We start from the raw sequence: 17,120 nt of genomic DNA on the forward strand, positions 1-17,120 counted from the left end.
TCCAGAACAAAGACAACTTTAATTCTCTTTTCATACAAAATATTTAATAAATATGACTTTCAAAAAAATATATTGCCAGATCAACACAAATAATTCTCAATTCATAACACAAGAGTCAAAAGGGGAAAAAGGACACGAAATGTTGCCATGATCTCAAAGGGTTAACAAATGAGATAAAACATGTTTGTCTTTTAAGAGCCTCATTTAAAAAGAAACGAATGTGCAGAGAGAGAACCGAGCAGAGCAGACTCCTGCAGAGCAAGGCAGTGTGTTTGATCACAGTGTTCCCATTGCCTTCCTGTTCAAGTACTCATGGTCTAGCTTAGGATATTATGCGGACTAAAATGCAGACATTACATACACCATCACGTGCCAGCGAGAACTGATCAACGAGCTTTATTTGTAGATCAGTTCTCATCAGTATGTGACATCGTACTATGGAGTATGAATCGTGCACGATGTATACTTGTCGCACACTGAAAATATCTAATCTACAAGCTCACATCGCAAGCTTGTAGGATCTGCCAATCTCGGTGCGCAACCAAGTATAAATCCAGCTTTAGGCTTAAAGCAGATGGGAATTCTGGCGTGTCATGTTGATGAGTGATTTATCTTGCGAGTTGGCAGATTCGAACAGCCTTTTCATGTCAATGGTTAATTTTTTTTTTTTTTTTTTTAGAAACTGCTAAAGGACTTTGTTCCCTTAAGTGTTTATCTTTTTTTGTGGCAAGCAATATGTCTGCCATCATTGTGCATTCCTCAAAGCAGCCCTTCTCTTGTCTTTGTTTATTTCCTACCCCACTTGCATTACATCAAGGTCCTGGCAAAATAAAAACTAAATTCAAATTTGTAAAAAAAAAAAAGAAAAAAAAAATCTTTCAGGCCAAAGTGCCCATCCTTTGTCTTCTTTGAAATTTTGGCATTTGTAGAAGTAAAAAGTAAAAAAAAAAAGTCATTGAAAGAAACGGTAAGCTTCCACAAGCTATCAAAACCTTCAAACTCTAGACAGAACATATAAATAAAAAGGAATGATATCTTAAGGCTCTTGATTATTAAGTTAATAAATCAAATATACACAATGATTAATAAAAAAAATGTACATATCTACATGTTCTAAAATCGACACATAAATTCTTCATATTGGCAGCAACTGCTGACATTGATCCCGCCCACCCCAAACAAAGAAATAAAAATAAATAATAAAGTTGATCTTTTTTTTACTCATTTTTTGACAGTTGCTTAGGTCTAATGCTGAAAAGGCACTTCTCCAAACTATTTGTTCATCACCTAGGGCGAACTCAAACACATACTAAAAAAAATAATTAGCTTTAGTGTTGAATGTCATGTGTACTTTTACTTGTACAACAAGAAGTAATACTAAAAAATATTTTAAATAACGCTGAAAAGAAAAACAAAGACTGGACCAGGGAGCCCCTCCGATGTCTCCGCCAAATTGGCGGGAAGTGAAATGCTTCGAGGACACTTGTTGCATCAAAGGTCTGCGGTGAAATGTATATCGGTGCCTATTATTTCCAGCCAACCAAAGCAACTGTCACCTGCCAGTGTAAGCCAGCTTGTCAAAACTTAAATTAACGCAGGGATGTAAATAATACCAGCTGCGGAGTCAAAAGAATGACACGACAGTTTAGGAACTACATTGTATCCCCCCAAAAAAACTTCCCCGGTTGACCCGCCACGGGGGTGCACGAGGGCATAGGGCTTGGTTGCACGGCAACGCAGCTGTCTGCTATACAATGTAGTCCATCCTGTTTATGCTGTTTGCCGTCTCCAAGTCTCTGTTGTCCTGTTTATTAGTCCAATTGGGGTGTTTGCTGGGCGTGGAGTTGGGGATGGACATGGGAGTCCTCTCCTCACGCTCCACCAGTGTGTATGCTGGCTGTTTGGCGAAGCGGCCCTTCTGTAGGTGCCTCTCCTTGTCGTCCTCGTCCCCCTCAGGGTGATTTGTCCTTATTTTGGCAATGATGGAGTTCTTGTCCTCGTAGTCTTTGATGGCCACCGTGAGGCCCACGTGTTTCTCTATAGGGTTCTTGATCTGGTTCAGCTGCTCGCGCACGTTGTTGGTGGTGTTGTCCTCCGAGCCCGCGGCAGACGCGCCGCCGTTCGCGCCCTGTTTTCGCCGGCGGCGCACGCACCAGAGGAAGACGGACACCAGGACCAAGAGCCATATGACGATGAACACCGAGCTGAGTAGGGGTACCAGGTAGTCTGCAGGGAAATAAATAAAAGGGACAGTTAGTGTCGCATTGACGCAAGCATGCACGCTAAAGGAACATTTATACACCATCTTATGATGGTGTCGCATGGCCGAAAAGAACAGAGGTACACGCCAGCAATATTGCGTTGCTCACTTGTAGATCTGTTGTTTTTGGCAAGCGCTACCTTCACACGATGGGAGTGAAATTAAGCTTAACACATGATCCCCAATCCAAATGGAATAACATAAGGACCATGACAGTAGCATCAGCTCTTATGGCGTTTAAACCCATTAATCATTAGGAGTGAAATACAGCTAAACCACACACACAGTAAACAGTATAGAGCTCTTTTTGTGTCTTCCAAATTCAGCAAGAAAAATATTGATTTTAGGATATCAGATAGGATATCAGAATCCCATGATAATCCATGGCTGAGACAATACATCATTCAGATTCCCTGCCTTTCCAGAAATTCTATTAATTGTGGGAACCCTGCATACAGTATAGAGAAGGTTAAACTGAAAACAAAGTGAGTGGTATTCAATGTTTTGCCTAAACTCAATGCTGGTACTTAAAGCTACAATCAGGGAATCATTTGAACCACATGAACCCTAGCGTTCATATTCTCAGATCAGATCTAGAAGCTCACAATGCGTCGCAACACATTGTGATCTCAGGTGGTCGACGTACTCTTTTCATTGAGAAATGTTGACCATGGTGTCAGGTGTAGAACACTGACTGGTTGACAATATCAATAAAGTTATTTGAAGCAGATGCACTGCCATCTTTATTGTAGTACGGTCATCACTGCAGTTTCCTCCAAAGCATAAAACTAAGAGTTGTAACCACTTCTGAGTTAACATGCTCTACTATATAAAATCTGACCTGTGCGCTCTGAACAAGCAATGAGAGGCAGTCAAACTGCAGTATGAGCCCACAGAAAATCCTGGCTAGACTGTAGTAGAGCATAGCTGTAGAGTGTTACCGCTCTCGTGTGAAGGCAGGGTAAGGCCGAACACGGCAGTGTGCGAGAACTAGGTGCTATTTTTCATGTATGTGTGTTACGTTTTTAACTCTGGTGTGCCGGTTTCTATTCAGGGCTACAGTATCCTACATCCATCTTCTCACTGATCTGTTCCAAAAATCCTCCCACCCTTTCTTTTACACATGCAAGTGTGTGCAAGTCTCGGGGAAAACCTAACAGACGTGAGCAGCGATAAACACAGTTGGAGGGAGGCGGTTCATACCAGTTTTGCTGGGGCTTGGCACGCGCACTTCTGCGATGGCTTGGATGATGGTGTTGTTCCCATTGCGTTTGCTCACCATGTCGATGAGCCTGTCAGTGATCTCTTTAATGGGGCTCCTGTCCAGTCTATGGTCCTCTGTCGACTTGAGAGGGGAAAGAAGAGGTTGGAACGCGTTAGCGTGGGTGTACGTTTTTCACCCGGTGATTATTTAGCTTGCTTTTGCATGCATTTCTTTGCTTGTTGTCAACCGCTATTAGCATAGCATAGCCAAAGCCACCACATGTCCCACAAGAGCATGCTTAATCTGTACCCCTCCTTAAAAATAAGCCTTAGGCCATTAAATAAGAGAGAGATCTTTCAGCGGCATGTTTAGTTCAACAAGTTTTCTTTTCAATAGTAAGAGCCAGACAAACAACAGCGCGTGTCCGCGGGGCGGACGACAGCCTCGAGAAATTACTTACAATACAAACGTGGATCTCGTTGCTGGCCGAGAACGAGGGGTCACAGGCTATGGAGACGGAATGCTCCAAGGAGAGGTTCTTCACCACGTACAAGTGCCTCAGTTCCTTGCACACGTCCTCCACGGTCAGACCCTGGACACAGCGGCGAGAGAAATGAACTCATTGTTAACACATTCATTGCCCGCGGGTTATTTAATCCATTAAATCAGTAGGCCCAGCAATTTATAGCAGCGGAGCACTTTTACCGACAGACCGGATGTTATCCCGGATGTGACTGTAGCAGCTAGATGTAGCCAAAACACTTGAGTCGATCGACAACAACGGGAGGTATGATTAAATCTACCGCGACTAGCGACGGGACCTCTGTGGGCCGTCTATCACATGATCTTTGCTTAGAATTGGACGGAATGATTTAGATCAAGAGTTAACGTTTTAAGATCTTCGGTCTCGTCGGCTATACAGGTGGGGAACATTTTCGATGACGTCCCACTGTTGCGCAACATCGAATGTTGCACAGCCTGTGTTGCTCCCAGCCTGTGGAGCGATGGGATCGGTTTTGATATCAATAATCTCCGTCCTGTTAATCAATCTCCGACTCTAGGTCATCAGACTGTACTAATTAACTGGACCGTCTGGGACCCTTAAACTGTTAATGCACATGGTGGTTGGGGGGGGGGGGGGGGCTAAAAAAAGAAGGAAGGGTCTACGTTGTGTCCAAGGCAATCCGTTTGACACCCTGGCCGGTTGAGGTCCGCCTCGTTTAGAATATTAAGCGGGGCTCACTTGCTTGCCACTATCTGCCGTCATGCTCGTTAGCCAGCTGCAGAGCGATGATCCTACGTGGTGACAGTTGCCCAGTGATCCTGTTATAGCTCAGACCCCACGACGTGACCTCGTAATTACTCTTACAGCATAGTTATGTTAACCACGTTAACTCTGGCGTCAATATACTGGGCACATTGTCAATACAATCTTACATTGGATTTTCTTTTTTAATTATTATCAATGGGTTTTTTTTTTATGTCAGATTGGCCATTTAAGTGGTTAACGAGTGGATTAGGCATTATGTTTTTTTTGTTTCTGGGGGCTACCAAAACCTGTACGCAGACAAGCGACAAGAGACCCCCCCCACCCCCTTTCATCCTGGAACACATGTGCACTATACACGACTGAACCCTTCACGAGACACGCGGACTGGAAACTTATTTCCCGGGAGGAGAGTCTGAAAAACCTGATCTTTCACAGTTTACAGCTTTGACTGAGTTAAGGCTGGACGGAAAAGCAGGGTGGAGGAGGAGTAGAGGCATGAAAAATGACCCAAAAACCTTTAATTCAATCTCCTCCTCTCACTCTCTCTCTCTCTGTCGGAGGCAGTAACTCACTCGAGGCATGGTCTCCTTGTTGAAAGTGAAGGTGATGTTGGCACAGCTGTTGTCTTGGTAACTGGAGCTGGGGTGGCATTTGGTGGAGGGAGGTGGAGGGTTGGAGCGCCAGCACTCTCCGAGGCCCAGGCAGGGCCTCACAAAGCAGTGGCCTTCTCGGATCGGGACACAGCTCTGGCCTGAAGGACACCCGCCACGACCTTTGGCACCCAGCTGACATGACTTTGGGCCACACCACATCTAGATTAGCAAACATGGTGAGAAAGTGTCAGGAGCATGCACACATATTGTGTTTCGTCCGGTAAAAGCTAACGTGCAATCATGTCAAACCACTATTCATGGAACACCATGGAAAAAAAATAAGAAAAGAAAAAGCATGGTAAACAGGGAAAACTCTAAATGATGGAACCTCTACCATCACATTTTCCCACACTCAAGGATTGTGGGGACTCTGATGCGTTTCCTGGAATGGTTTTCACTCTACCATCACTTAATACTAATGTTAGTCACGACTGAAAGATTCTTCGGGATCCCCTTAGGAAAATGACAAAATAGTAATTTCTTATTGCAACTTAAAGGCGGCATCATGTTTAACAGCGAATTACAGTCAAGTCTTTTGTATACATTTTCTTTTTCCTTTATTTTTCTTAAATAGTGCAACTACTGTCCCTCATGCACACACACACACACCATGTCATTGTTTAGAATTATCTTATTGACAATTGTGATTATTCAACCAGCCAGTGCCTGACAAGAACAGCAATATGCCATGTCCTTTTAAATCAAAATTAACCTGTTGTGACAGAGCAGCCTCTGTCAGAGTAATGTAATGTACAATATACATTCATTGTATTGTTTCTGTATGGTATGTGTAACAGGTTGATTCTCAGTCCCACAGAAGGTGCACATTCTGCTGTGACATGTGAATTAATATACTTGTGTTTATCTATGCAGATGCTGTAGTTTTGGAAGCTGCCTTGATGGCCTGAAGAGAGCTCTGATTGCTTGTGTTGTTAAATGCCTTGTGATTCGCTGACTGCTTAGCCAGGGGTGGAGTCAGGAGTCTATATAGAGGGGAAATGGCTCAGTAGAGTTTGTGCTGCCATGGGGAGAGGTTGACACCAGTACCTCTCTGTTCAAAGTTAAGTTGTGTTATGTTGTTTGAGTTGTTTTGAGTTATTTCTTTTCTTTATTATTCACTATGTTGTCCAGGCCTGGAACTTATTAAAACTTATCTTCACCTGCAAGTCTGCCTCATGTCCAATATGTAATTTAAAAGGTTTTATTACTGACAAACAGCCGATCCACAATCCCACTTGGTAACACCGTTTAATCCCAATGCAGTTTGTTGAGCCATATCATTAGGTTTAAATGCATAGTTTAAAACCAAATAATTAATTAAATACAGATCAAGTTGAGTATTTTTTGATGGCCCTAAGTCGTTCAATATGTCTGTCAATGATCCAATATAAAACAAACTACCTATTTACCCTATTGAAATTACTCGTGTTCAGTGACTGTACCCGTCTCTAGAAGACACGTACAGGTACAGTTCTAAGCTGTGTACTGTATGTTTTGACAGGATACAGTATATGCCAGATGTATGGAGGATGGATATGACTGGAGATGCTGCTGGAGGTCTCGTCCGAGGATGAACCAGAGAGACGGACGCTCTATCACTTTGTCCATGGGATCCAAAGTTTGACCCTGACCATCACTTACACAACTGATGAGGTCAAGTAGAAGACGGCTCAAAGTAGGAACCTCGTTTTATATTTTCTTTCTTTCTTTCTTTGCTGCTGCTTGTTGTAAGCTGTGTGTATACTAATGTGATTTAAAGTGTGTTTATTTTGGGACCCAATGACTGGGTGGCTGATGTTCAGTTACTGTTTCTGGCCCTGGAATTGAAGGCTGAAGTCGATCTACTGTGTATATGTTGAGTTGTATCTGAATCTACTGTCAGTGTATATGTTGAGTTGTATCTGAATCTACTGTGTCAGTGTATATGTTGAGTTGTATCTGAATCTACTGTGTCAGTGTATATGTTGAGTTGTATCTGAATCTACTGTGTCAGTGTATATGTTGAGTTGTATCTGTCGTTGAAGGTAGTGAGTTGTAACAAGGAACACATGTTCACATGGAATTGAAGATGATGATGTGGATCTACAGCGTGTCTGTTGTGGCTGTTGTTGAAGCTTATGAGTTGTGACAGGATGGCTGTATTGGTTCATGACTGGCTTGGTGGCTAAACCCATTACATACATTATATTACGTATAAAGTCCTGGACTTTATTGTGTCTCATTCTCTAGATGGCTTTGTGTTATTACTTTTAAACTTAACCATGGTCATGATAAATGTGACCGGTGGGGATTAAACGAGTTAACAACCAAAGTAGTTATAGGAGACCCAGGAACTAACATTTGTTATTTTTAACACCATTGTTGTGTAACTGTTAGAAATACACTACGTCATTGCTGCATTGAACACAGACTGCATCATCGCTGTATTGAATTCTACACGTGACCTGTGCACTCCACCCCATGACACAATCCATTATAGCCTTTGATGGCCTATTGTGTTTCTCTGTAACGTGACGTCCATGAATACAATGAAAATATTTAGATGACAGATCTGATCACGAGAATGCTTCTCAGACCAGCGCAGAGACACTCCGTGAACGAACATTTCATTTTGATTGCATCCTCCATCTATGGAGACATAATAGTATATTATGATGACCTTTACCCTTGTGCAGACGACCTTTCCATTGGAACAGTGGCAGGTGTTGCAGTCATCATCCCATTTGGCACCATCAGGGGTGGCGTGTCCATTAACAGAGCAAGGTCGTCTTGTTACTGTTTAAAACGAAGCAAATGTGTTTAAGTATAATTGAATGAATTGAATAATTGGCGCTTTTCCACTACGTGGTACCGGCTCAACTTTATTTTGGTTTTACATTTCAGAAATTCAGCACACATTTTACTTAGGACTTTTTTTAAATAATATCTGTCGAGGTTCCAAGTGAGCTAAGACGATACTAAAAGTTGACGTGAAAACACTCTTTATTTGCTTAAAGATGGACACCCTCGTCCCGAATACTGTTAAACCTTTGAACTAGCCATTTGTAAATATTGAGCAATTGCATGGTTTATTTCTCACCTAAAATATTAATAAGAACTGCTTTTGTTGGACTGTACAGGTGCAATAGAGCAGAGGTATTTTTATGTAGCTAAGCGTAAAGTACTTCCAGTCCAGGGGACTCGACTCATTTTGCAGTGGAAAAGTGCCATGTGCGAGTGATTTGCTCTTAAGAAGACGCGTTACCTTCTTGACAGCGAGGTCCAGTCTTGTCTGGCGGACAGAGGCAGCGGTAGCCATTGATCTCATCCACACACGTGGAGCCGAAGGCACAGGGGGAAGACTGGCACTCGTTAATATCTGCCAGAAAGAGGGAAAGCTACCAGTAAGGAACGGCTCTCCAACAAACTGCCCCCATGTAGCCACGTCGGAAATCTGCATGCACATCTAAATTCCCAAGGCCCGATTCACCAAAGTCACATGTGTCATTTGAACCACATGCGCCACTATGTGCACGGCAGTTAATAAAAGACAAGCAAACAAGCTTTAAATCAGCCTCGGACCATTTGCCCTGCGCGGCTCGATATTAAAAGCAGCATCATTAGCAGGTATGCGGGAGCTAAAGGCTGGACTTAATAGAACAAAGGGTTCCGAATGGGAAAGAATGTGGCCATCTGAAAGACTTTAAGAGGGAAAACAATCTGTGTAATCAGTGTCAGAGAGCATGGCTGATTAGCTGTTGGCCTGGTAAGCCCGTTTCCCCCCTGGGGACGGGCAGCGGAGCAGAGTGCTGGGCCCGCGCGGCGGAGTGACATGGACATGGCCGGGCCTGGCCCTCTGCCTAAAGCACACATAATTGGCCGGCTAGACCTTCCATTTGGAAGGGGCCGCGACCGTCCCACATTCAGATTAGGCCCAGTCTGAACCAGGGATCAGGGGGGGGGGGGGGGGGTTGACCACTTTCAACCTGGCACGATTTGAAATGTGCACCCTATGGCCTGTGTTTGACTAGGCTTTTACTGGATTGCTGAATTCCTATAATGGTCCATAATGCTTTGGTGCACTGCCCCTCCTTGTGGACAGGGGGAGGCTGCATGGGGGTGTGACTTGTAGTCCAGGAAGGAAGTGAGACCACATTTTCATGACAAATTTTGGTCATGAACATGGCGTCATGACTAAAATAAATATCTAAAAACACACATTGCACAGTAAAAGGCCCAGGAAAGTGTTTCTTGTGTCCTAAACACCATTGAAATAAGATCTGGTTGCAAAAGGGGTGAAGTGGCCCTTTAATACTCACTGATCCGACAGTCTGGACCGGCGAATCCGGGGGCACACTCGCATCGGTACCAGTTATCCCCGTCGACGCACGTTCCACTATTGTAGCTGCAAAAGGGCGAGAGGTGGAACAGTCGTTAGTGTCTTAAGTTTATCACTGGAACATCTCAGGAGACCATAAAGACCTTGCTGATGACATGCTGATGTATATATATCTGTCTGCTCTCACTTATGCGATTAACACTTCACATTCAAAACCATTTCAGGGGTGGAATTTTTCCTCCAATCAACATTATAATAACCATTTCTGGTTTAGGCAATCATGCTTGTTCTCTTTAATGGACACAAGTATGTATGGGTTTGGGAGTGAGCTCCAGAGCTGTGTGGTTAACTAAAGCGGTGCCTGCGGAGCTCACAATAGAGGGTTAGCTGATTTCACCCCAGGAATGACAGAGAAGGGTGTGTGCCTGTTTCCCTCTGGAGACAGCAACACAGAGAGATAAAGACAGAAAGAGCCTGCAGGTGAGAAACTATCGCACCCTGTTTACGCTAATCTAACTCTACAGGAAATGTTTGGCTTCCACTTACCAAGGGTGGGGACTGCAGTCGTTGGTATCTGAAAGAGAATGAAAGAAAAGAGAGAGGGAAGAGAAAGGGAGGGACACAGAGAGAAAAAAACAAGAGAGTGTGTTATTTTTCACATGCATTGGAGTGTTTAGGGCAGATGACAACACGGGGAGAGAGCACGTCTGAGCTTGCGTGTGCAGAGGCGTGTTGGGCCGGTCGGGGCTCCACAGCGACTGATTACTCTGCCTTATTAACTACGCAGAGCAAACAACGCCGGCGTCTCTCACCCTCCAAATGAGTTCCAGCTTTTCCTCTCCTCCACACGAGCAACCCCCCCTGTCCCCCCATAACCCCCCCACCCTCCCCTTCCCTCTCCCCAGTTCCCACCCCGACACTTCTCTCCCTCTGTCATAAAATGTAGAGAGAGAGGGGAATTTATGTTTTGGAGTACACGCATATAAGGGCAGGGATCCCGGCGAAGCCAGGGAAATGGAAGAGGGCTGCGGAACAAGCCGACATGTCACTGTTTGGACAGGAATGCACAAGGAGAGAGAGAGAGAGAGTGGTGGTGTGGAGGGGGGGAACATCTGTCTCCACTTTCCTCCGTTTAAACTCCTTTCTCTTTCCCTCCCTCCCTCCTTCCCTCTTTCTCTCTCTCTCTCATGGCCGGCAACAGCCTGCAGCCAGAGGGAGGTGGAGATGGAGAGAGAGAGAGCAGTGGGATGGGGATGGGGATGGGGGGGGGGGGTTGAGGATGAAAGAAGGGCAGAGGTAAGGATCACAGTAGGGAGGGGGGGTTGGAGAGATGAAAGGTATACACGGGACTGACAAGAGATCTGGGACTGTTCTAGGCAGGGAACGTTTCATTTTTGTATTTTTTATTATCGCTTAACTGTTACTTCCCACCCTGACCTCAACGGGTGTTCCTGCCTTGGAGGCGTGTTGGTACTCACTTTGGGTGCAGGTGGGGCCCTCCCAACCCTCCTTGCAGACGCACGTGAAGGTATCGCCGCTCACCACACAGGTGCCACCGTTCTCACAGGGGTTTGGCAGGCAGCTCGAGTTCTTGGCTGAAACGGGAAATGGGGGGGGGGAGGGGGTTACTTTTAGATTACAATGATTGCAGGTTATCAGCTAAATCAACCGTCTTAAAATGCTAGCGTTACATGAAGAAAACCGATGTCGGTTTAGGTCGATCCATCAAAGAAGCTTGGTTCCTATTTCTCCTTTAGGGAAGTCAGCATTCCGCATGCCTTGAAATAGATTATCAGTGGCAATAGGGGGGTGCTTGAGCCGAGAGCTGTCAACACTGAGGAAAAAAACTAAAACGGAAAGAAAAAATGGTGGAGGGAGATGGGAAGGAAGGGAGCGATGACAGACCTCACAGATCTGGCAGATAAAAAAAGAGCTCTCCCTCAAAACTATGTATTAATACAGGCATGTTCTTTTGTGCGTTTTGGCCAAATAACCAGTGGACGTTTCTTTGTGACTTACCTATGTTGCATGTGGTCCCCTCCCACCCTGGAGAACATTTGCAATGGAACGAGTCTCCTTCGTCATGGCAAGTGCCTCCATTGTTACACGTAGCCTCGTCACACTGGCTCTCGCCTGTGAGGGGGAGGGGGGGCAACATTGAAATATTAGGATTGCTTAAGCTGTACACACACACACACACACACACACACACACACACACACACACACACACACACACACACACACACACACACACACACACACACACACACACACACACACACATGCAGCAGATCAGTCTAATTGCACACAGCCATGAGCACATACCACGAGCCTGCACGGACAGACAACATGAGTTGGGCGGGATGCAAAGCAGAAAAGAAAAAAGGGAGGCTCTTACGGGAGTGGCAGGTCTTTCCCTTCCAGCCGTTCTTGCACTCGCAGAAGAAGTCAGTCACCAGGTCTCGACATGTCCCTCCATTGTGACACGGGTTGGTGCTGCAGTCGTCAATGTCTGGGAGAGAACATCAAAAGGAGCATGATTTATGCTTCGGCATGACACGCAAATCGTCCGCCAAGCAGTAGGTGCACTTGAAACGAACCAGCTATGTTTGAGTGAGAGATTACGACATGTGAATAGATGATGATGCCAGGAATCCTACTCACTGATCTCGCAATGGTCGCCTTCCCAGCCATCTCCGCAGATGCACTGGTACACGCTCACTTTGTCAATGCAGGTACCTCCGTTGCGACATGGATTACTCTCACAGTCATTGATGTCTAAAGAGAAAATAAAATTAGATTTTATATTCTTTCATTCTGAATGTACTGCAATTTGCTTTCAGCATTGGAATGGCGATCTCCGCGCGCCCCTTACTCTCATGGCAGTAGGTGCCTCGGAAGCCCTCCTGGCATTCACAGCTGAACTGGCCCCCGGCCTGGCTCCGGCAGCGACCGTGGGGACCGCACACGTTGGATGAAATGTAGCGCTCTCCTCCTGGCGTGCTGTTGGATGCAACAGCGACCGTACAGCTGTCAATCACTGTGAACCAGAGGAAGAGAGAGACACCCACTGAGTTCAGGTGACAATAGGGACTAACTGAAGTGAACACAGCACACTCAAAATCAACAAATAATCATCTGTGAATCGTAAAACGTTGTTTTGCATCAGAATTCATGCTGCTTTTGTCAAGAACGTGATGGAAAGATTTTATAAGAAGAGGCAACAGCAATAAACTGGGCTTTCGGACTGATCTTTTTCACTATGCTGAAATCCCCCTCTTTTCCCCCACGTCTGATCTGGTTAGACAAGGGGGTAAATTAGCTCCCCTGTAAACACTAAATTCCTGCCAAGAAAGAGGAATCACACGGTCTATGGTATCAGGCTCCGTGGTTGGTCCACACGCGCGCACACACACAAAAATGTGCACACTCATTGACAAAAAAAAGAAAAGAAAAAAAGAAGTCGAGGTAGCCCACCAAGTCATTACCAAGAACACACACAGCGCTATCAGGCTTTTGCCAGATTTTCACTAGACTCGGAGGAGGGGAAACTTTTTGGAAACAACTCTGCTGGTGGAAGAGGAGAGGGGGGGGCAATCCATCAAAGAAGCTTGAGTCAGAAAGCAGCCCACCTTGGCCTATGGAGCTTTTTGCCGTTTGAAACTGAAACTTTAGGTATTGCTCCCATGGGAAATGTGTGGGCAAAGAGTTCGGGCGAATGGCTGAAGTTCGAGCATTGCTACGCAAAAGGCCTGGAAAGTTTGGTACGATATGAGAAGAGCAGGAGTTTGTAGCTGTTGGGAGACGGGCGAGACGTTATGGTGCCGCACACCGAAAATAGAAGTTGGCTGTCGACACCGCGTTATGGTGTCGCGCACCGGAAATGGCCGATCTACAGCCCACAACACCTCACAGTGTGAGGCTAAACCGAGCCTTACCTTTGCACGTGGTGGTGCGACAGTGGTCTTTGAGGTGAGAACAGTTCTTGCCCTCGTAATCCTCTGAGCAGGCGCAGTAGTAGTCCGTGGCCAGGTTGAAGCAGGGCGCTCCGTTCTGACATGGGTTGGGCAGGCAGTAATCGATATCCAGCTGAGGCAGAAAAAAAAACACAAGGGTATTGAAAAGAAGAGCGATGAACCCGATAGCTGACATAGTTTTCTGCAACACTAAACAGAGCACAACCCACAGCATCCTCCCCGCAGATGATGCCAGGACACACACACACACACACACACACAACTCCCTAGGAAAGGAAAAATAAGGCAGAGACATAGGAGCCGTCCTCTGAGTCTGGGGTTCAGTGCTAAGGAATGCATCTCTCTGTAGCCAGGAGCAGCTTCAACAAAGCGCTGCCTTTAAAAAGGAGGATTGTGGAACAAGAGCCATTTAAGAGGGTGGGGCAGGAAAAACTGTTCACAATGAGCCCCGAAGATCCAACAATGCTGGCAGAGGAGAGAGGACAAGACTAAGATGCTAAATGATAGAAGGGTGATGCATGCGTTTCTGTGTGCGGTTAGTGGCGTGCATGACTGATGAGCGTGGTGACAGACGTTGGAGGAGCCATTTTCGCGTTGGGGTCTCTCACCTGGCAGAGGTTTCCTGAGAAGCCAGCCAGACACAGACACTGGAATCCACTCACATCGTCCTGACAGCGCCCGCCATTCAGGCATGGAGCGCTGGCGCACTCGTCAATGTCTCTCTCGCAGTGCTCCCCGGCGTAGCCCGGCGGACACATGCAGCGATAGCCGTTTACCAAGTCCTGAGAGAGAGAGAGAGAGAGAGAAAGAGAAATGGAGAGAGAGAAAAAAAACAGAGGTTACCCTCACGTTGCCAAGAATTCAGTAATCACTTTGAAAGGGTGGAGTCTTGAACAATAACTGTCAAAGTGGGAAGAGAATGAAGAGTAGAGAGGGAGAGGCTGTGGGGGGGGGTGCATTATCACAGCTCCACAATTATTTCAACACATTTTCCTGGCACTGACTCAACACAATAATGTTTATGGTAATTCAATCCGATGGCGGTCAAGGAGCCTCTCTGTCCCTCCCTCACAAACCCCTCTGAACCCACTCCCGTCAGATTTGATTTCAGACAGGAATTCCACAACAATTCCACTGTTGGGTTTGGAAGAGAACGGTTTACAGCCAAACGGGTTGAAAACAAGGAACAAAAGGCAAGTATATAAACAAACAAGGAAGCAAGCAGACAAAGCGGTGAGTCCAGACAGCACGGAAATGCTTCTGACAACAACAACAACAACATACCTTGCAAGTTCCCCCATTCAGACACTGGTCCTTGCAGTCGTTAATATCTAAAACGGGAAAAACAGATTTCTGGATTAATGCTCAGAACGGTGCATGTCTTAGCTTAACAGCCTATTTGTAAAACCAGTTCTCCACCTCATGTTTTCCCCTGCAAGGGGCCTGAGTAAGCTTTGCAGGCGCTGGAAAACATTCCGCCTCAGATAATATGGGTACAGAGTGAATGCAACACTGCATATTGGGCAATACCGACTGTGCCCGTTGCCAAGTGAAACCAGAGCAGGATTGTTTTTAGCTTGCGCTAATAACCACAGCCCTGGCCACACACAGACCCAATAATGATCGAGGCAGATCATTTACACTATAAGACAAGACCAGCCTTGTCCAACTGTCCACTTCTGTCTTAAACGTCATGCATGTGCTTGTGAGTGAGATGTAGCGAGAGAACGGACAGAGAGCAAGAGAGAGGAGGAAGACTCTACACAGCTGAAGCCGACAGCCATCAACTCACTGGTGTCGCAGTTTTGCCCCGTCCAACCAGGGATGCACTCGCAGAAGTATCCACCAATCAGATTGCGGCAGGAGTTTGCATTGACGCAAGGCTTGCTGTCACACTCGTTGGCATCTACAGCGAGAAAAGGGGCCAACAATGGTCATTGAACATCATATTTGTGTACAATCGATACAATTATGACTTCACTTATGACTAGGAGACAAAAGAGAGATTGGAGCTCACCTATGAGACAAGTCTTGCCTGTCCACTGCGTGGGACAGTGACACTTGTAACCGTTGACCAGATCCTGGCAGGTGCCTCCGTGGTTACACGGATTTGGACTGCATTCGTCGACATCTGAGAGTTACGGGGGAGTATGGTCAAATTCAGATGATCCACATCATACTTTGGTTTTTGTATTGAAGAGGATATGGAATGTTTTAGTGTTAGCAGTCTTACTGATGACACAGGATGGTCCACTCCACCCTGGGGCACACTGACATTCATAGCCTTGGCTGGTCTCTGCACAGCTGCCGCCGTTGGAGCAAGGATTGGACAGACAGGCGTGCTCCGCTGTGAAGGAGGTGGGGACACACAACAGTTTTAGAAGTATACCCCCACAAACACACCTTTTAGAGTATTTGGCTTCGTTCATATGCTTCTGATCTGTATGATTGACTGTCCACACTGCTATTTGCAAGTGATCAGATTGGATTTGTTGTGTAATTAGACATCATCAAGTGGTCTGCATTGGTTGTTGTGGTAACAAGGAATAATGCTTAATTTATAGTTACCGACTGTCATATGACAATGTTTGAAAATGGCCTATCTACAAGCTCTCAACACATTGTGAACTTGTACATTTGGCGAGCGATTTGGCGAGCGACACCGTTGTATGACAAAAAGTATAAATCAGGCTTTCAAGTGTCCAGACTGAGACAAATCCTATTTGGAACACATTTACCACCAGGTATTACCAGGTAATATAGGTTAAATGTGCTTTGCAGAAATTTGTTTCTATGGATTAATTTAGTGTTCAGATACATGATAAAAACCAATACGATTCTAATCTGGATAGGCCAACATTTGGCACTCTGCTTTGAGGCTTCACAGTTCTGTCTTGTAATCCAGAGCCCCATCTATAACATCCCACCACCCTCCACCCTCCTTGGACCACCCCATCGTACCTACAGCCCCCTCCACTCTGCCCCTATATCCCGCTCAGATCCCTGTCTTGCTCTTATTACCCGCCCGGTGGACCACACCGACAGGAAATCATCTTTCATGCTAAGTTGACCTGGCCAATGCACCGTGACTTCCCCTCTGTCTCCCCGCCATTCTTCCTGTGAGAGGCGGCACAAGATGAGAGGCTGGGCGGGAGAGAGGGAAGGCTCCGGCACCGAGTTTCTCTTTTGTGGTTCGATTTAAGGATGAGTGGGTCCGGAATGAATCAAAAAATGAATGATTCACACGGGGAGAGTCACCAGGCTGCTGGAGGTGACCAGTGGATAGTTCTTGGTATGCGGCGGGGGGAGGAGGGGAAGAGGATGCAGGGGTGCACTGGGGGCCTCTCTCCGCTACAATGGCCTGGCCAATCCGTTGGTCTGTGGGACCTCCTGTTAAGAAGGGCACGGTTTCCTGACATCTCTGCAGTTAAGCTGT

General features: G+C 45.9%; 1 protein-coding gene across 1 annotated transcript in view; it reads right to left on the reverse strand.

Moving 5' to 3' along the window:
- The window catches only part of jag1b (jagged canonical Notch ligand 1b), a 33,613-nt gene continuing 16,493 nt past the window's right edge, over positions 1–17,120 (reverse strand). Inside the window, exons 8-26 of the mRNA XM_083775226.1 lie at positions 15,918–16,031; positions 15,702–15,815; positions 15,477–15,590; positions 14,969–15,015; positions 14,293–14,466; positions 13,646–13,796; positions 12,583–12,747; positions 12,372–12,485; positions 12,106–12,219; positions 11,725–11,838; positions 11,184–11,300; positions 10,252–10,279; positions 9,686–9,771; positions 8,632–8,745; positions 8,053–8,162; positions 5,307–5,546; positions 3,925–4,056; positions 3,464–3,605; positions 1–2,226 (exon numbers count right to left, since the gene is read on the reverse strand). Of these exons, the coding sequence (XP_083631352.1) occupies positions 1,748–2,226; positions 3,464–3,605; positions 3,925–4,056; positions 5,307–5,546; positions 8,053–8,162; positions 8,632–8,745; positions 9,686–9,771; positions 10,252–10,279; positions 11,184–11,300; positions 11,725–11,838; positions 12,106–12,219; positions 12,372–12,485; positions 12,583–12,747; positions 13,646–13,796; positions 14,293–14,466; positions 14,969–15,015; positions 15,477–15,590; positions 15,702–15,815; positions 15,918–16,031 (2,669 nt within the window). The 3' untranslated portion in view covers positions 1–1,747. The remainder of the gene's footprint in view (positions 2,227–3,463; positions 3,606–3,924; positions 4,057–5,306; positions 5,547–8,052; positions 8,163–8,631; positions 8,746–9,685; positions 9,772–10,251; positions 10,280–11,183; positions 11,301–11,724; positions 11,839–12,105; positions 12,220–12,371; positions 12,486–12,582; positions 12,748–13,645; positions 13,797–14,292; positions 14,467–14,968; positions 15,016–15,476; positions 15,591–15,701; positions 15,816–15,917; positions 16,032–17,120) is intronic.

The sequence above is a fragment of the Protomyctophum parallelum genome (genome assembly GCF_964188405.1).
Source record: "Protomyctophum parallelum genome assembly, chromosome: 10".
In the NCBI taxonomy this organism is placed as follows: Eukaryota; Metazoa; Chordata; class Actinopteri; order Myctophiformes; family Myctophidae; genus Protomyctophum; species Protomyctophum parallelum.